The following is a 20,771-nucleotide window of genomic DNA, read 5'->3' on the forward strand; positions in this document are numbered from 1 at the left end:
CTAGTAAGATGAATTGAAGTAGAGCCCAGGCCACTGTTTCCTAGTCACATATTCCTCCCATTATGCCATATTTTAGGAAATGTTCTAAGGAGGAGTCCTAGAATCCTTCATACCTTGAATTCTAGTGTTCTATCTTGCCAGTCTGCAACCATAGGTAAACTTCAGTATCTGCTTTTTCTATTCCAAGGTTGCCAAGTATCATTAGAAAACATTGAAGAGTGACCCAACTGGCTGCTGCCTTTTTTTTTTTTTTTTTAAGTATAACCTCAGACCTTCACCCCATTGTCAGGTATTCTTTTTGTCTATACCTCTTGACCCTGCCTAGGTAGATTGCTGTATTAGCAAGTACCTTAGCATACCCAGGATGGCTTGCTAGCACAGGTTCTTTGATCTGCTTTGCTAAAGGAAACACTGTAGTGGACAACTGAGAAAATAGGACAGCAATACCAATTGAAATTTAATAGGAGTGTTTATTAACCAGCTGGTGACTGCCTCCCAATAGGGAAGACAGCACTGAGTCTTCTGAAAGATATACTTTTATAGAGCTAGGTGTTGCTAATCAACAAAATATGGTTCCAAGGGGGTGTAATGCCATTTCTAGTGAAGCCTCCATTGATGCTGTTTCTAGTGAAGCCTTAAATAAAAACCAACCTGTATCTAGGGCAGGTTTATAGGTGAAAAGTTCCTTCACTATTGTGACCTATTAGGTGATTTCCAAGGACCCTGGCAGGGGCCCCTTCTGGCAGGTTTAGGGGGCTTTGGTGTATAATTTCTGATAGGCACTTCAACACAACTTTCAAAGGAGTCAACAATCTTACTTTAATTACAGATAAGTAGAAAATACAAGCAGAGAAATTAACACAGAGATTCACTAGACAGGGTTCCTACTGTCTGAACAAAGTAACACAACCACCTATGTACACCACGGAATCAGGATCACACCTCTGAGTAGGAGAGTGGGGAGTAGCGGGGCGCAGCGCTCTTAACAGAATCCTGGGGATCAACAGGTCCTTCTCATGAGCATACACCCAAAGCAAAATGCCCACCTCCCAGAATATATAACAAAGACTCGGCCCCTGATTGACTCAGAGCCAGGAGGCACAAAAAACGGGACTCAGCACAGCTCTGAATTATCAGGGCTCAAAGGCAATTAATCCTTCAGGTGTTTACAGTTGAGCCTGAGCCTGGGAAACTGAGCTCCAAAAAGAAAACAACAAAAATTACACCTTGTTTGTGCTTATAGCGGCTTAGAACTCATCCAGGCTGTTTGACTATTCATAATCATATGAATATATGAATAAATAAATGAGTCATCCTTTCTCTTCTCTCCTATAATGTGGATGACCAACAGATCTTGCTATCTTTCCTTTTACTTCCCTTTTAAGGTCTTCTAGACTTCTATACTCTGTAGACCTGTGACATAGTCTTCTGAAATAAATTCTGAGGACCACTCGGGCTTGCCATCCATCCCTCCTTGTACCTTTGTACTTTCTTTTTATATCCTTAGCATTTTGCACAGTGCTTGGTATGTTTTTCAGTTGTGTCTGACTCTTAATGACCCCATTTGAGGTTTTCTTGGCAGTGATACTGGAGTGGTTTGCCACTTAATTTTCCAGCTCATTTTACAGATGAGTTAAGTGACTTGGCCAGGGTCACACAGCTAATAGTAAGTGTCTTAGGCCAGATTTCAACTCAGGAAGACAAGTCTTCCTGTTTTCATGCCCAGCACTCTATTGCGCCACCTAGCTTCCTGCTTAATACATAGTAAATACTTAATAAATCTTCATTCATTGGTATGTCTATGAATTTACTGCAGTTGATCATTTTTCAAACATTCTACCTCTGAGATCATGCACTGGGGGGTCCTATCACTTTTTAAAAATAACTCTTCCACCCCAAAATTTCTGCCTTTGTTGCTTTTACTCCCTCTGTAATGGATTTCCAGGGTCAGATTAGCATGATTTATGTAATTGCCTTATTGGTCCAAATAGCTCTTCTAGCAGCTGTGGAGTATAAACTCTGAGAGCACAACATAGTTAAAATTCCTCCCAAGAATATAGGACTTTCATATTCACTATAGCTTATCTCACCCCACCCCAAATGCCCCTCAAACAATCATTCAGGGTGTCCTATTTCTGTTCTTATTTACCCTAGTTATGATGTCATTCGGAATACAATCACATGGTCCTATACATACCAGTTCTAACCTTTGGAAAAAATACTTGATGTCCTCCTATAATATTTTTGCTATGCTTTAATATTGACTGCCTCAGTTTGATTTGTATTATACTGACCTGGTCCTGGATAATTTGGCATTCCTGTCACCTTCTAGGGCCTCTTGTTGACATTTAGAAACTCTTAAGTACCTTTTCTGTTCCTTGAAGTGAAATGTTTTGGGGGGAGGGAGGAACCAAGTCTGTATACAAATTTGTAAATGATGACACTGAAACTTAGCAAGTTTATTTCTAAAATAATAAAGAGCTATATGTCTTCCCCTTCCCCCAGTTTTTTCCTTTAGCTTAAAGAGTTATGTTAGTCTTCACTCAACTCTACCTTTCTTGTTAAGCACCATATAAATACAAGTTATTATTAAACCAAAATATTATTTTGCAAACCTAAACCTATTCCTACCCTCTCTGTAACCTTGTTCTATCAGTCATTCCCTCTGTCATTCACATCTTCAAACTCTTCCTCTCTTGCACTCCATACATCTCCACCCCTGCATCCCCAAAGACCTCCCCTAACCCTGCTGTCTTCTCAATCCATCTTTGATTTTTCTCTTTCCTTCCATACATAGCAAAATTTACTGAAGAAAAGTTTACACAAGAAGTGTCAAAAACTTGGCCCACTGGCAGCATTCTGCCCCTAACATTCCCAGATGAGGCCAAACCAGATTAAAATGTAGTTCCTATCCAATGTATTAATAAAAAGAAAGAATGATATAAAATGTGAGGTTTTCTAAGTCAATATACAGCCTGCAGCAGGGATCTTATGCATGATTTCGTGCCCTGCCCTTTTTTTCTGAGAAAACACCATTAGTTTACATTTTCTTTTTCTGTTTCTTTAATGTTTTCTTGCTCTTCAGTCCCCAAAACTGTGTTGAATTTGCTCTTATGACAGTCACCAATAACTACTAATTGCCATAGCCCATGGCTTTTTTTGTTTTTCATCAGTGCTCTTTCTGTAGTATTTGATACCATTAAACTACCATTTTCTCCCTGATATTCTTTCTTCCTTTGGATTCTATAATGTTGTTATGCCTCTTCTATTACTTTTCTGATTGCTTTATCTCCTTTATTGGCCCCTTTTTCTTATTGCCCCACCTTTACAATTTTCCTGTAAGGTTTGTTCTCAGCCTTCAAAAGCTGAGCCAGCGGACGTCAAGATCTGTCAGGAAGGTCTTTGAATACCCTCCTTGCAACAGACTGCCTATTTTCCAAAGGCCAGTCTGCTTAAGTAGAGAGGCTCATTAGCAATAGATTTGACACTTTGCAATGAATTTTTTAACCATTTAACCATAATTTAATCAATCTGTTAAACAAGAAAAATTACAAAATGACCCTGGGTTTTATTCAACCCCTTTCTGAAGCTTCTACAGTGTCAAGTGGTTAGAAAAGTAGGCAGAAGGTTCTAAGAATCAGTTTTATAATACATCAACATTAGCTTACCTGATGTTTGAAACTTGAAGATCCTTGTCTAGTTACTAGGTAAACATGTTACTGAAGGAACTCAGTATTAATATCAAAAAAAATTTTTTTAAGCAATCGGGATTAAGTAACTTGCTCAAGGTTACACGGCCAGTTATTTCTGGGTGTGGTGCTGAGTATCTGAGCCTGAATTTGATCCAGGTCATCCCGACACTGGAGCTGGTGCTCTTACTCACTGAGCCACCTGGCCGCCCCTAAGCAATTAGGGTTAAGTAACTTGCTCAAGGTTACACGGCCAGGTGTTTCTGGGTGGGTGCTGAGTGTCTGAGCCCGGAATTCGATCTCCAGGTCAGTCTGACACTGGAGCCAGTGCAAGTCTTACTCGCTGTGCTACCTAGCCGCCCCTATTAATATCAATATTGACCAACTCCTTCCCTATAAGTAAAACCAGAAGACAAAGGAAATTCTCCCTGAATGGAAGGATGGATCACAGGTTCTCTTTGGAAAAAAAAATAAAGGAGTTGGTTAATTTGGTTTTATTGTGGAGTCCAATATAAATATGAAATTTATAATAGAGCATTTGATCATCTCATTGCAGTGTTTGTGATACCATTATGAAAAAATAAAAATGCTTATATTTTGACAGGAAACAAGAGTTTACTGATGTTTTTGTTATTTCTGAGAAACAACTACTTCTGGTTCAGCTGTTTACAAACTACTGGTGTGTTTGAGCAAAGGTCAGAAAAATTTGTGTCACCATAAAATAAAGAATAAAAATGAGATGGTAATATAGTATAATTAAAGTTTTCTCCTGACCTGTTTAAAGAAGGTGTTGATGTTAGAAAAATAAGAGATAGAGAAAACAACAACTATCAACACAGACCAGTATTCTTTCCTAAGGACGTTGAAACAAAATAAATCAGTTGCCACAGTGAGGAAGTCAAAAAAGCCTAGAAACTTCATCAGCAAGCGTACACTTCCTCTCCTTGCGAGGTGGAGAGATACAACAGCCAAGGGCAATAACTGTTGACTACAAATACTTTTAAAAGTTCATATGGAGGAAGATGGTAGTTAGAAGATTGTAAACAGTATTGTCTCTGGTCAGTAAACATTGAAGTTTATACTGTGCCCCTAGGACTACTACACACTAGAGATACAAAAAAAAAGGTTAAAGACAGTCCCTCATCTTAAGTAATTCATAGCACAATGGGGGAAACAACATGCAAATGACTATGTACAAACAACCTAAATATAGGATTTGGAAGTAATCAAGAGATAAGGCATTAGAATTAAGAGAGATTGGGGGAAAATTTCCTGTGTAAGGTGGGACTTCAGCTAGAAAGCCGGGAACCCAGATAGTACAGGTGAGAAGAGAGCAAATTGCCAGCGAACATGCTTGGAGATGTGGAGTATGTTGTGGAAGGAACAGCAAGAAGTCCAGTGTCAAAGGATTGCAGAGTGCATGGGTGTTGTATAGTGTAAAAAACTGTCATGTGGAGGGTGGGGCAGGCCTGAAAAGAAACAAGTTATAGAAGACTTGATGAAAGACAGTTAAAATCACTGAAAGGGCAGTTAAGAATGAAACTGGAATAGGAAGGCAAAAAAAATAGATTAAAAAATAGAAAAGATCCATAACAAATTTTCAACATTCAATTACAGTGGTGCCTACCATATCTGGACTTGGACATCAATCTTTTAACATATGAGAAAATAGAAACAGTTCCAAAGGAGAAAAAGCCATGGAATTAACAACTGGACTAGGCCAAATAATTATGCAGAAAGGAGAGGGCCATACTAGAGATGACATAATTCTAAGGGATTGAGGGATCAGTTAGTTCTCAAAGAATCTGAAAAGGGGGAAGATGCCAAAGGCTTGGAAAAATCTTGGACCTTATTTTAAAAAAAAAGAAGTCAACGAGATAATGTTATAATTACCGATTCTGTTCTATGTGCATACTTTCAAGGCTCGACAAAAATTTTATGAGAACAATGTAGACACATTGAAATCTTTGGTAAAGGTATGAGAAGGGAACAAGCATCCTTTAACAAGTAGTAGCCTACAGCACATCACATTTTTATAGTATCAACTGAAAGATTTAAAGAATAAGAAGTTCTACTATTCTTGTTTGTTGACTATGGGAAAAAAAGCTTGATCCATTAAGACCAAATGCCATCTTAGAAGTCTGTCATCCAAGAAGTTGTCTTCCGTGGTTATATCTAAAATCATAGAATGTTCTTTATGAGATATGATATAGGATCATTTTCTGATTCTGACCCTCTGATTCTACCTGTGATGTGAAGTATAAAACAGAAAAACAAATCTGCCTAAGGTATTTACTACTGTTGTTGAAATAGTGCAGAGAGGTGGACATGATGAAATCTTCCAGATGTTTCTCTTTATGTGCAGATTGCACCAAGCCCAAGAACATTGCAGAACCTTTAAAATAAAACTGAAAATCACTCAAAAGAATGAAAAATGAAACTGATATTGACTCAAAAGGATGAAGTTTTAACTATCTACACAGAGAAGCCCAGGTGAATGTACAATACCTATTGTCTAGACTACAGTGTTCACTTTCAGGTGTTCTTAAATATATTTATCATGGACAGTGAACCAGCCCCACAATTAAATAAGAAGAGAGCAGTTTAGATCTCCTTGAAGAGCTATTGTGTATTGCTTTTTAATGCACAGTGCAAAGAGTTGCTGACTCTACGTTAGAAGATGTCAGTTCAGGGGCGGCTGGGTGGCGCAGGGAAAAGAGCACCGGCCCTGGAGTCAGGAGAACCTGAGTTCAAATCCTGCCTCAGACATGCAACACTAGCTGTGTGACCTTGGGCAAGTCACTTAACCCCAACTGCCCTGCCTCCCTGCTCCAAAAAGCAAAAAATAAATAAAAGAAGATGTCAGTTCAAATATTGAATCTGATGCTTAATACTTGGTTGACCTTCAGCAAGTCACTTAACCTCCTCTTGAACCTCAGTTTCCTCAACTTAGAATGAGATAGTTGAACTAGACTTTTGTGGCCCTTTTCCTCTCTAAATCTGTTATATCATAATAACCTTTTTAAAAAGTCCCAGCATTGTAACACTATATGAATGAAATGCATAGGATAATGTCATCTCAAGAAGTAAAGTTAGAGTTACCACGGAGACGGTTGGAAACACACATAGTGGACACAGATAGGCTGCAGTATGATGCCAATGAAGAAAGAAAATGAAACAGTGTAAAAGATGTTACCAGAGAATTATAAGGATTAGAAGGATTGGCAAAAATAAGAAATAACTGATAGAAATGTCCATTTAATCAGTAAGCATTTATTAAACATTTGATACAGGTAAAGCAATATACTAGGCACTGGTAATAAAAATAAGAAAAAATAATCCTTTCTCTTGAGTTTACATTCTGTTAAGGGATACATACATGGGTGTAAGGGGTGGTGGTGGAATAAATATATAGAACAAGTTGGGAAGGGGGCAGCTAGGTGGTGCAGTGAATAGAGCACTGGCCCTGGAGTCAGGAGAACCTGAGTTCAAATCTGGCCTGAGACACTTAACACTTATTAGCCATGTGACCTTGGGCAAGTCACTTAACCCCAATTGCCCTGCCCTCCCCCCTCCAAAAAATAATAGAACAAGTTGGGGAATTAGGGAGAAGAGGACATTTAGAAATGGGAAGACATTTAAATAATGCTATCCATTCCCTGGGAGGGAATGATGCTGTCTATCCCCAGAGAAAGAACTGATGGTATCTGAATACAGCATGAAGTATACTTCTTTTTTTTCCACTTTTTTTTTTTTGTGTGTGTGTGTGTTTTTTTTTTCACAGCATGACTATTATGGATATGTTTTGCATGACTATACAAATATAACCTATGTGGAATTGCTTGCCTTTTCAGTGAGGGAGTGGAAGGTGGGGAGGGAGGAAGGGAGAGAATTTGGAACTCAAAAGTTTTAAAAACAAATGTTAAAAATTGTTTTCTACATATAACCAGGGAAAAAATAAATATTAAATGAATACCCAAAAATGAGGAAAAGAGGTATGTTTAGGGGGGAAGATGCTGAATTCTTTATTGGACATGCTAAGTTTATATATATATATATATATATATGAGATTCCTACAATTTGATGGCTTTTCAAATAATTGAAAATAACTAACCTATTTCCTTCAAGTTTTCTTTTGCAAATGGAATGTACTCAGTTCCTTAAATTGATCCTCTTACCACATTATTTGGAAGCTCTTTACTATCCTGGATGCCTTCATTTAGATAATCTCTAACTTGTTGATATCCTTCTTAAAATGTGGTACTCAGAACTGAGCACACAATTATAGATGAAGTCTGACAGGACATGGCCAGAAGTGTCATCACCTTAGCCCTAGATGTCATGTCTATCTTAATCCATCCAATGATGGATCACGTTATCTTTTTTTTTTTTTTGGGTTGTCATATGGAGTTGTTGACTCCAGTTAAACTTTCTATCCACTAAAAAAAAAAATGGGAGGGAGCAGAATTTGTAGGAAAGATGGTACTTGAACTTTGTCTTCAAAGAAGAAAGTCTTGCATGACAGTAGCATCTTCAGCCATGCTCCTTCCTAAGAGAGGGATCACTGAAACAACATTTTTCGTAGGTTCTACCATTTTTGTAGCTCTTATGATACAATTTTATATTGCATTCAATAAATTTAGCTAGCGTTTTTAAAGTTCGTACTTTGTGCAAAGATTATAAAACTATCCAATTCCAAAGATGAGATAGTTGATGAGCCCTGGAGTAACAAAGACCTGAGTTCATCTCAAAATCTAGCCTCAGGTACTTATTAGCCATGTGACCCTGGGCAAGTCACTTAACCACTGTTTGCCTCAGTTTCCTCATCTGTAAAATGGGGCTGATAATAGCACCTACCTCCCAAGATTGTTGTGAAGATCAAATAAGATATTTGTGATACAATAATTGTGTACCAATTTTCCCCTATCTCCATTAACTTTGAATTTTGTGATTCTTGCCAAATTAATGAGTGGAAGATTCTATCAGAGTTGTTTTAATTTAAATTTTCTTTGATTATTAAAGAATAAAAAATTTTAGATGATTATTAAGTATTTGTATTCACTTCAAGAACTGGATGTTCCTATCCTTTGACCACTATATGTTAGAGAATGTATCTTATTCTTAGGATTTTTTTTTCAATTCCTTGTATCAGTGGTTCTCAGTGTCATCTGTGGACCCTCAAGAATCTCTGAGATACTTCCAAGGTGTTTGTAAGGTCAAAATTATTTTCATCTGTGAGATCAGATTTTTGTCAGCCAAAACAGCAGTTGTTATTTTTCATTATTAATGTGTTATTCATTATTCACGTTGACATGTAATGGGTATGTTGTTATTTTTTTAATTATTAAATATTTTTAAATTTTATCACTTTGAATTTCTGATGTGGTAAATAAATATTAAAAGATGTAACACATTAACAAAAGCTCTTGGGGCCTTCAGGATTCTTTTAAGAGTACAAAGGAGTTCTGCCACACCAAAACGTTGGAGAATCACTGCCTTCTTGAATTCTGTATTTGATGTGCTTCTCATAAGTACGCTAATACTCTTTTTGTAAGGCAATTCAGTCCATACCATCAGTTCAATTTCAATTAATTATTCATTATTAAAGGCAATAAAGTTTTCTTTATTTCATGATGTTTTTTTTGTTTTTGCTTTTTGGAGGGCAATTGCGAATAAATGACTTGCACAAAGTCACTTGGCTAGTGTGTCAAGTGTCTGAGGCTGGATTTGAACTCCTGGAGTCCTGCTGACTCCAGGGCCAGTGCTCTATTCACTGTGCCACCTAGCTGCCCCTCATGAGTATTTTTCTTCTGTCAATCTTAACACGTCCTAGTACCTATTTAAAAAACACTTGCTACATTTTATATTGTTCACTGTACATTTTTTGAAGATTTGGCCTCTTCTCCCCACCAACCTTTGAGATAGGAGTATTGCACTGTAATTGCCACCTCTTTCAGTGTTCTCATTCTTTATCTGTGACTTGTATAATAAACTTTTTTCTTCTTCTACTTTATTCACCTCCAAACCCCTTTGCAGGCATTTTATTTTTCAAAACAATGTTGATATTGCTTTCTTATCATCATTGATGATTGCATGAGTATCAACTCATCAACAAGCACATAAATGCCTGGCACTTTTCCAAGTACTAGAGATATAAATAGAAAGGATGCAACACTGCTCTCAAGACTAACATATATTGGCAGAGATATAGACATACAGTGTGTCCCAAAAAGCTTTGATGCAGTTTTAAGTTATAAAATTTTCCTTTTTAAGCTAAAAGAGCACCAAGCTTTTGTTGTTGTTCAGTCATTTAGTCGTTTCTGACTCTTTGTGACACTGTGTACCATAGGATGCCAATGCTGTCCATGGAATTTTCTTGGTAAAGATACTGGAGTGGCTTGCCATTTCTTTATGCAGTAACTTAAGGTAAACGGGTTAAATGACTTGCCCAGAGTTGTACCACTAGGAAGTGTTTGAGGTGGGTTTTGAACACAGATATTTCAAAATCAAAAACCCAGAGAGAAGAAGGGAATCAAGTGTCAAATGAAGAAGTGAGAACTGGGCGGCTAGGTGGTACAGTGAATAGAGCACTGGCCCTGGAGTCAGGAGGACCTACTGTTCAAACCCAGCCTCAGATACTGGCCGTGTGACCTTGGGCAAGTCACTTAACCCAAATTGCCCTGCCCTTTCCCCTCAAAAAAAAATGAGAACTTTTTAGATTCAGTTTTGTAGGTAGCAGTTTTGAATGATGAGGTCAGAAATACAGAAATTTTGAGTAGTTCCCAGTGGCATGTAAAATAAAGTCCATGCTCATTGAAGTCAAGTCCTTCCAAAACCTTCCAGTGTGATCTTTTAATCTTCTACTAATTGTTTCTGCACTCTATGCTTTAGCCTGGTGGTTCTCAAACTTTTTAGTTTCAGAACCTCTTTGTGCTCTTAAAAAATTATTGAATTTTCCTCCCCTGAAAGATATTTTGTTTATGCATGTCTGTCTGTCAGGTTTTATTGTATTAGTTAAATGTTTGACTTTGTGCATCCCCTGAAAGGATCTTGGGGACCTCTAGAGGTACCTGGACCACACTTCTTAGCACAACTGAACTAAATTCTACTTCTTAACCACATACTGAAGTTTCTAACTTATGTGCCTTAGCTCATTTTATTCCCGTCACCTGAAATTCCCTTTTCTTCCCTGGTCATCCTTTCTTCCTTTCTCTCACATACACTACAGGGTATGGAATCTGACTCATTCATCAAAGTTTAGCTAAAATGAAATCTCTTTCATGGAACCATCCTTGATTCCTCCTTCTGTCCCCAGCAAAATTCTAGATATAAAGTTTTAAAATGTCATTATAGATTTGTCTTATCCCCTTATTTTACAGGTGGAGAACCAGGTTCAGAAAAGAAATATATTTGTTCTAAAACTCATAATACTTAATATATCTCTTCACGCCAAGTTTTTCATTGTATTGTAATTAATTGTGTATCTTCTAGATTATAAATTCAATGAGGATAAAGGCTGTCAGATTAATCTTTATATTCTCCATAGTGCTTTTCATGAAGGCATTCACTGAGTGTTGAATAAATGAATGTTTGGTTTTGGAATGCCTGTACTTAAAGTTGATTTTGAGTGTGACTAACATTCTAGAAATTCACTTGAGATAAAGTAATGATATAACATTGTAAAGACCTAAGTCAGGAGTCATTCCTGTGTTGAACCCTGTTCAAGTTCTCCTCATCTTTCATACTGAGACAAAACCCCAGTCTAAGCAAAATTGTTTTCTCTGAATGTTCTGTTAATTATGGGTATTTAAGAGCCCCCCTGTTGAGGTGTAAGCTGTATAAAGAGTTAATAATATGTTTGTCAAGAGTTGTAAATTCATACAACCCATTGTGGAAAGCAATCTAGAATTATGCCAGGAAAATGGCTAACATCTATACCTTGACCTAGAGATGCTCCTTCTAGACATAAAGCCCGAGGAAATGAATGATAAAGAAAAAAACTACAGATACATTAAAATAGTTACAGCAGCACTTTTCATAGTAGCAAAGAACTAGAAGCTAAGGTATAAACCTATCAATTGGAGAATAACTAAATAGTCACAGACTGTAAGAAATAGTGAGTAATGCATAAAGAGAATCACAAAGAGAAATAAGCAGAACCAGAAAAATTACATTCCCACTAACTATAGCCATGAACATGGAAAGAACTGAACAGTAACAGAATGGTTGAAACTGAATGATGTAAAATTAAATGATCAGACTTAACCCGTAAGAGGAGATATTACAAGATACCTTCCTTGGCAGAGGTGGGGAACTATGGGTATAGAATGTTAGAGACAGACAATGTGAGAGTTGTGCTGTGTTTGATCTTGCTGAAATGGTTGTTTTATCTTTTTAATCTTTGTTATAAGAGAAGGTTTTCTGAGGAGGGAGAGAGAAGACAAATACAGTGAAGAAGTGTTAGAGATGAAAAATAACTTATTTTGTAAAAGTTAGCATGGGATTAGGAAAATAAGACAATCATTTGCCTCAAAGAACTCACATTCTTGTGAGGAGAGAACACATAGGAGGTCCAGATACAATTCAAATGTAAAGACTCCATGGTCCTTAAAGTACAAACAAAACATGGTAATTTGTTGCTTTTCAGTCATGTCCAATTGTTCATGACCCAATTTGGGGTTTTCTTGGCAGAGATTCTGGAGTGGTTTGCTGTTTCCTCCTGCAACTCATTTTATAGATGAGAAAACTGGGGCAAACAGAGTTAAGTGACTTGCCCAGGATCACATAGCTAGTAAGTGTCTGGGGCCAAATTTGAACTCAGGAAAATGAGGTTTCCTGACTAGGCCTAGCACTATATTCGCTGCATCATCATTATGTTAGTAATATATATTAGTAATATGTGTTCTTTAATGTTATTTCCTTTCATAAAGCCAAATCCGTTTCTTTTATTGTACTATTTGATAATGCCAAAGACTTTGACAAAATCTTTCCTCTAGTCTTTAAAAGCACTGGCTGCTGAGGAGGCAGGGCCTGTGGCACCAGCAGTGTTTGCCAGGTCTCATCTCTATAAAGGTTGATTCCTTGGATAATGGCTTTGGAGGTTTATGTTGCAGTTAGTAGTGTGGAAGGGCTCAAGTATTCTCTGGTCCCTTGGGCTTGGGCTAGCATCATTTCGGTTTGAGGTGGTTGTCAAGGTTGTAGCAGTTGTTTGAGTTAGCTGTCATATGCTGCTACCTCCTGTCTTTCTGTTAGGTTGCTTTGCTGGCTTAGCTAGGCTGGCTTGCCCACCCTGTGGGTAGCAGTTGGTCAGCATTTGGTTGGAATGGCAGGCTCTTCTCCACAGGGCTTGCTCCCCAGAACTGGAGAACTGCAATAGCAGAGCAGTGTTATTCCTGGGACTCTTGAACTTAGCTGACTATTAATAACAGTTGTTTAGCAGTTGGCGTTGATAGTAGTGAGGATGATGGGTTCATTCTCCATAGGGAGTGCTCCCCTTGATGTTGGCTGCAAGTGTCGAATTGGATGCAGAGCTGGTGATCTAACAGGGTATAACTATTATGGGCTCTTAGGTTTAGGTTCCAAGATTGTCTCTATGATTATTGATGTGGTAGCAATTATTTGATGTATTATTTTGTTTAGGAGTACTTTATATGTCTTTCTTTTATAGATTTATTTTCCCAGTTTTTCTTAGACTTGAGATTTATATGTCAGGAGTATTAGAAAAGAAAAAGTGGACAACTTAGAAAAAATATATCTTGACATGAATATTTTCTTGTAGAACATGGTTGTAGGTCAAGAAGTATCTTCGAGGTCATTTAATCTAATCTCTTTATTTAGTAGAAGAGAACTTTTGCCCTGAATGACTGATGACCATACAGATAAAGAAGGGGCAGATCCAGGACTGGAACCCAAATCTCTTTGTTTCTAGTCCCAGTGTATTTTTTTTTTTTTTTTGGTTTTTTTGGGTTTTTTTTTGGAGGGCAGTTGGGGTTAAGTGACTTGCCCATGGCTAGTTTTTGTGTTGTGTCTAAGGTCAGATTTGAACTCAGGTCCTCCTGACTCCAAGGCCGGTGCTCTATTCATGGCACCACCTAGCTGCCCCATCCCAGTGTATTTTTAATTATACCACACTAAGAAGTGCATCTGTGTCAGTAGGTGACTGTAGTAGCAAGCACCCTAGCATACCCAGAATGGCCTGCTAGTACAGGTTCTTTGATCTGCACTTTTTTTTTTGGAGGGGGGAAGGAAGGGCATTTGAGGTTAAGTGACTTGCCCAAGGTAACGTGGCTAGTTTTGTGTTAAGTGTCTGAGCCTGGATTTGAGCTCAGATCCTCCTGACTCCAGGGCCGGTGTTTTATTCACTGCACCATCTAGACACCCCTGATCGGCTTTTCTAAAGAAAAGACAGCTTCAAAGAGGTCAATAATCTTGCTTTAATTACAGACAAGTAGAGGAATCCAACAGACAGGGCTCCAACTGTCTGAACAAAGTAATACTACCAACTATATACACCACTGGACCAGGAGAGCCCCAACAACAGAGTAGTCAGGGGGCTCTTAACAATTAGATACTCAGAGTCCCATCCAAGGAGTCAAAAGGTCCTTCTCATGAGTGAACCCCCAAAGTAAAATACCAGCCTCCCAGTATATATAGTTTTCAACTAATAGGCTCCACAACCCTCATAACTCAGTGCCTGATTAGCTTAGTACAAAAAAGTGTGAAAGCGTCCCCCCTAAGCAAGCTCATCCTTAGGCAAGTTCCTCCCCCAATGGGCTCTGTGTTACTCAAGATGTATCACAGCTGTCATTGAAGTGCCTGTGTTCCTTTAGACCTGGAAACATAGCTCCTGTTCCAAGGGAAAGGGGGACTCATCACAAAGGCCTAATAATGGACAAGGAAGATCTTCCTATTCTATTAACATTACAGTGACATGCTTTCTTGGTAGAGCTGTGACTTAGTCCACCTATTCTGGAAAACATTAAGAATTTGACCAGAGGGGCGGCCAGGTGGCCCAGCAAGTAAGAGCACTGGCTCCAGTGTCGGGATGACCTGGGGATCAAATCTGGGCTCAGATACTTAGCACCACACCCAGAAATAACTGGCCATGTAACGATTTGACCAGGAAAGTTGCTAAACTGCTCATGCCCTTTGACCCAGATATTCCACCACTACTAGGCATATAGCTCAAGGAAGTAAATGATTTAAAAAAAAAAAAGAGGCCTCATATATTCCAAATTACTTATAACTGCCCTTTTTGTTCAAGTAAATATTTGGAAACAAAGTAGATGTATGTTGATTTGGGAAATAGCTGAACAAATTATAATAGAACATGAATGTAAAGGAATAATGAACATGAAGAATACAGAGAAGCATCAATAGGAAGACTTGTGAACTGATGCAAAGTGAAGTAAGCAAAACCAGAAAAACAATATACATTATGATGACAGCAGCGTAAATGAAAGAAACAGGAACAAAAGGAAACTGAGGGAAAGAAAGGGGGAATGGCATAAGCACATATATGTAATTCACTGTTGCCAGTTACTATGTTTAATGCTTTTTACAAATACCTCATTTGATCTTCACAACAACTATGCGGAGTAGGTACAATTATTATTCCTGTTTTACAGTTGAGGAAACTGAGATAAATGGGTTAAGTGACTTGTCCAAGGTCACACAGCTACTAAGTGTCTGAGGCCAGATTTCAGCTCCAACTTTTTCTTAACTTTCTAGGTTCCTCAACTGGAGCTTTGTACCCCTGCTAGATTTAGCCCTAGGCTCTACTTTTTCAGGGGCTAGTTGTGGTAGTTCCTGCTTTGTTTCACCTTAGATTACTTGGTTTCAGGGTCCACTATAAAGTGTCAGGACAGAGTGTTCGGACTCCCTGAGCCTTTCTATGGAAGTTGAACAGGGACACTGTGAAATATCTACTCTTTCCCTCCATAAGACATGTTACTATACCAGCTCTGCCTTACTCTCTCTTCTAATGGGATACCTAGGCTCTCATGGATACAGGGGTGTCTGGCTCTTTGCCAGAGGGCTTGTTTGTCTTTGCTGAAGTTTGCTGCTCACTTTTCTTTCTGGTTTTTTTGGTGGGAGGGGTGGTACAGTTTTGGGTTAGAAGAAATCACTTATTATAGTTTCTCATTGGAATTATCATTATTCAGTCTTGACTAATTTTAGGCTTATGTTGGATTAGGTATGTAGGACTAGAGCAGTCAACCTTGTATTCAAGTAGCCATCTTAACCAGAAATCCCAGTGTTTGACTTTTTTCAGTATATTAGTTGATTTTGCTCGATTTTCACCAAATTTTTCTACTTTATTATTATAAAGGGTGACTGGGATTGGGAGGTATAAAAGGTGAAATACAGGTGATAACTAAAGACAAAAGTATATTTTATCCAATTTTTTTTAAAGTAAATTGTCTTATACTGATTTTGCTAACAACTAATTTTCCTTTATTGTTGTTGTTATTTTGGAGGGGAAAGGCAAGGCAATTGGGGTTATTGACTTGCCCAGTGTCACACAGCTAGTAAGTGTCAAGTGTCTGAGGTCGGATTTGAACTCAGCTCCTCCTGACTCCAGGGCCAATGCTGTAGTCACTGCACCACCTAGCTGCTGTGATTTTCTAATAGCTGTTATAATTTATGATCATCTCTTTTTTAATATAAATCTCATTCATGTGGTAACTATGATGTAAACTTGGAATTTGGTCAGTTCGTTCTCAGTTAAGGAATAACATGGGTAAACTAATTTAGGCAATCTAGAGCTACCTATCTATAGGCATCAATAAAGGCAGAATGATTTAGTCCAAAGACTTCTCATCAAAGACTTGTTTGGAGACTTGACCTTGGGCAAGTCACTTTACTTCTCTGATCCTCAGTTTTCTCATCTATAAAGTCAGGATAGTGGTCATTGCATTTCCTGTATTACAGAATTGTGGTTAAGAAAGCTGTTTTGAATCACAAAGGTATAAAGATAGGGGCAACTAGATGCTGCAGTGAATAGAGCACTGACCCTGGAGTCAAGAAGACCTGAGTTCAAATTTGGCCTCAGACACTTACTAGCTGTGTGACCCTGGGCGAGTCACTTAGTCCTGATTACCTCGAAAACAAACAAACAAAAAGATACAAAGATGTGTTTTTAGTTTTTACTGAGTAAGTAAGCTTACCTTCAGTCAAGGTCATTATTGGAGTCATAAAGAGGGCAGACTTTCTCCAAGTAGCTACTGTCGCTTCATATCAAACTGGTAGTTTGAAGACAATGCCAGAAATATGTCTCACTTAGGAGTAAGGAGAATAGTAGAGAAAAGAGAGACTTTCACCAGTAGATTAGATTTAATCTAATTAGACCTAGATTTAGACATCTCAAAAGTATAATCCACAAGAATATTGTTTTCGGAAAAGTTATATTTTAACAAATTTATATTCATCTATTTAGTATTTTGTAGAATTGTCAAAAAAAAACTGATTACAAAGGTGCAATAATGTTTAGTTTAAGTATTGTCTTGTTAATGATTAATCTTATCTTCAGTCATAATTTAACCAAACCTTTTTTCTTCCCATCTAGATAGTATCAGCAGTGCAGTACTGCCACCAAAAGCATATTGTTCACAGGGATCTTAAAGTAAGTAGAAATATATAGTATTTGACTAGGTTCTGGGTGAAATATATTGGTACATCTTGCCTTTCCTAACTGTACTAATAAAAATAAATTGACACTTACATTTTGTTCTTAAATAAGAAATTTAATAAATCTATTGATATGTTTTAAAATCATTTTAAGCCACAGTGGAGAGTATTGAAAAAAAAAAAAGAAATGATGTTTAGCATTTTATGCTGTGGTGGTGTAGTTTTTAGGCATTATTTTGTCCCAGGTCAATATATAACCTTACTCATTTTTGACAAGACTTGCCTATAGGTGAAACTATTGTCTGTATCATTAGCATTCTTTTGGTACCTGTTTTTCATTGTAAGCAGAGCCATCAAGGATTAAAAGAGACTAATTCTTTCTCTGTATCCAGAGTTGATTCCCTAGGAGCATGTTAGAAGAGAGACAGTAAAACACATTGAACTTTAGATAGATTGAAGACTAATGGAATAGAAATATATTTGGTATGACTTCATGGGCAGCAAATCCATAACCTTTTTTCAAAGTATTTTTACTCTGAAATTAAAAGAAGTAAATATTTTAAAGTTTTGTCAATGAATAAACAAAATTCAATTGTACTTGGGCAGAGTCCTGCAAAAGACTTTCTTAGTTACTGTTTGTGGCTTAAACTGATCTGGAATGAATTTAAATCAAGATTCTTTTTTTATGACATAAAAGCATGAATTCTGATTTATGTTCTATTTTTTTCAAGAAAGGCTTCTTCATTAAATCATTAAAACGTCTTCCTATCTCCAAGTTATCCTGTCTAGTTTGTCTGTCTATATCTTTTTTATAGGGCAGCTAGGTGGCACAGTGGATAGAACACTGGGCCTAGAGTCAGGAAGACCTAAATTCAAATCTGACTCAGATGCTACTAGCGGTGCATTCTTGGACCAGTCACTCAATCTGTTTGCCTCAGTTTCCTCGTCTGAAAAATGAGAGATCAGAAAAGGCAAAACACTCCCAATATCTTTACCAAGAAAACCCCAAAGGAGGTCACAAAGACTTGGACACAACTGAAACAACACAGGTTGTTTGTACTTAGTTATTTGCATGTTATCTTACCCTTTAGACCGTGAGCTCCTTGAGAGGAGAGGCAGTTTTTTTGGCTTTTTTGGATCCTCAGTATTTGTCATGGTGCCTGTCACCTAGTAGGCATTTAATAAATGTTTGTTGTTGACTTGCAGATCATTAGTAAAAAACTTTATTCTTAATGCCTAGTTCTAAATCATTTATATTAGTAATGATGCTCTTTATTTAGTAAGACTCTCATTTTTCCTTAATGTTTTTCTTCTAGGCTGAAAATCTATTGCTAGATGCAGATATGAACATTAAAATAGCGGATTTTGGTTTTAGTAATGAATTTACTGTTGGAAGTAAACTGGACACATTTTGTGGCAGCCCCCCATATGCAGCTCCAGAACTCTTCCAGGGCAAAAAATACGATGGACCTGAAGTGGACGTTTGGAGTCTAGGTGTTATTCTTTATACTCTTGTTAGTGGTTCTCTTCCTTTTGATGGACAGAACCTAAAGGTATACAAAGTAATTTCATTCTTATTATTCAGTGCCACCAAAATAATTTTTAAAAAATTTATGTAGATTAAATAGTTGTAAAATTTTATCACTCTGATAGTATATTGTCCTTTTAACCTATCATTCTTTTACCATTCTTCTAATCTGACTTTCCTAAAGGAACTGAGAGAGAGAGTATTAAGAGGGAAATACAGAATCCCTTTCTACATGTCCACAGATTGTGAAAATCTCCTCAAACGTTTCCTGGTGCTAAATCCAACCAAAAGAGGCACACTAGAGGTAATTCATTGCCAATGTGAAAAACATAAGAAATTTTGAATATTTTTTGAAATATTTTTAGAGCTTTGCTTACTTTGTCCAAAGTACTTAATTTATTTCTGAAGACTTGAAGCATTTAAGAGGACCAGAGAAAAGCAAATGTATTCTGGTTTTCCAAAAAGGGAAGAATCGAGTCGGCAAATTATAGGCTAGTGAACTTAATTTCAATTCTTCACAGTATTCTCGAACTATTAAGGGAGTAGGTAGTGAACATTTAAAGAAAGGAAGTGGTATATCACAAAGAGCTGCATGACTTCAGCAAAAACAGGTTATGCTAAACTAACTTCATTTCCTTTTTTGATGGAATAACTTAATGGAATAGTAGAACCAAGGAAATACTGTCTCTAAATTTACCTAGATTTTTGTTTAAAAAAAATTAATAGAATCTTTCATGCTTTTCTTGTGGACAAGTTGGATAAACTGGTTAGACCTAAAGATTATTCATTACTGGTTCAGTGACCACTCTATAGAAGAAATCTCAGGAGATTGTCCCAGGGATTTTTTTTTCTTGGATTTTTACTATCTAATATTTTTATTAATAACTTGTATAAAATTTTAGATACCATCCTCTTTAAAATTGACAGCCAGATAGACTAACCAACCCAGATATTGAGTCAGAATCAGGAAAAAAAATCTCACTTGGCTTGAACATCAAACCAAATGTAGTAGGCTAAATTTTAATAGAAATAAATATAGTCTTATACTTGGGTTGAAAAAATATCACCTTTACCAAATATAAGATATAGGGAATACATGGTTAATCAACAATTCACTTGAAAACTATCTGGTGGGGTTTAGTGGACTAAACAGTAGGAATCAGCCCTGTTATATTGGGAGGGGGGCAAACAAATGGGAAAAACAACCCATCCCACCCCCCAAAAGAAACAGTCCAAACTAACCCAGTCTTAGGCTATTTTAAGAGAAGCATAGGGGCAGCTAGGTGGCACAGTGAGTAAAGCACCGGCCCCAAAGTCAGGAGGACCCGAGTTTGGTTCCGGCCTCAGACATTTAACACCCACACAAAAAAAACCAGCCACGTAACCTTGGGCAAGTTACTTAGCCCCACTTGCTCTCCAAAAAAAAAAAAGAGGAGCATAATGTCTTACTTGGAAACCGTCCCACTTTACTCAGCCCTGGGTAATGCTACATCTGGTAAATTGTGTTCATTTCTGGACACCATATTTTAGAGAAAGCATTGGTAAGCTAGAGCATAACCAAGATGGTAAAGAAACTTAGATCATCCATATAGCAACCAGTGAAAAAAACTGGGGGTGTTTATCTTGGAGTAGAAGAAATAAAGGGGATATAACTTTCTTCAGATATTGGAAAGGCTTTCATGTTAAAGAAATGTTAGACTTGTTCTGCCTCACTCCAGACATAGAGAGCCAATAATTAGAGCCATTTGAAGGCAGAATGGGCTGCCTTAGAAATGGTGGTTTTTACCTGACTAGATGCCTTAAAGTGGAGTCTGGATCACCACTTGTAGCATATGTTGTAGATAAGATTCTTGGTCAAACCAGATGACTTTGGAGCTCCTTTGATAGAAGCCAATACTTGTCTTTTGAGAGAATGATATACTAA

The 20,771-nt window shown here is 37.4% G+C and overlaps 1 protein-coding gene across 8 annotated transcripts in view; it reads left to right on the forward strand.

The window, feature by feature from the left end:
• Positions 1–20,771, forward strand: part of MARK3 (microtubule affinity regulating kinase 3) — a 139,470-nt gene that overhangs the window by 86,826 nt on the left and 31,873 nt on the right. For all 8 annotated transcript variants that reach the window (XR_011171496.1, XM_069103770.1, XM_069103766.1 and 5 more), the window contains 3 exons: positions 17,258–17,314; positions 18,636–18,872; positions 19,032–19,151. Coding sequence is in view for 7 of the 8 variants with exons in the window: in XM_069103770.1 (XP_068959871.1) it covers positions 17,258–17,314; positions 18,636–18,872; positions 19,032–19,151 (414 nt within the window). In the remaining variant the exon portion in view is untranslated. The remainder of the gene's footprint in view (positions 1–17,257; positions 17,315–18,635; positions 18,873–19,031; positions 19,152–20,771) is intronic.

Source organism: Petaurus breviceps, unplaced genomic scaffold (genome assembly GCF_028583685.1).
Source record: "Petaurus breviceps papuanus isolate PSGF00001 unplaced genomic scaffold, PetGlider_PUasm1.0 64, whole genome shotgun sequence".
Classification (NCBI taxonomy): Eukaryota; Metazoa; Chordata; class Mammalia; order Diprotodontia; family Petauridae; genus Petaurus; species Petaurus breviceps.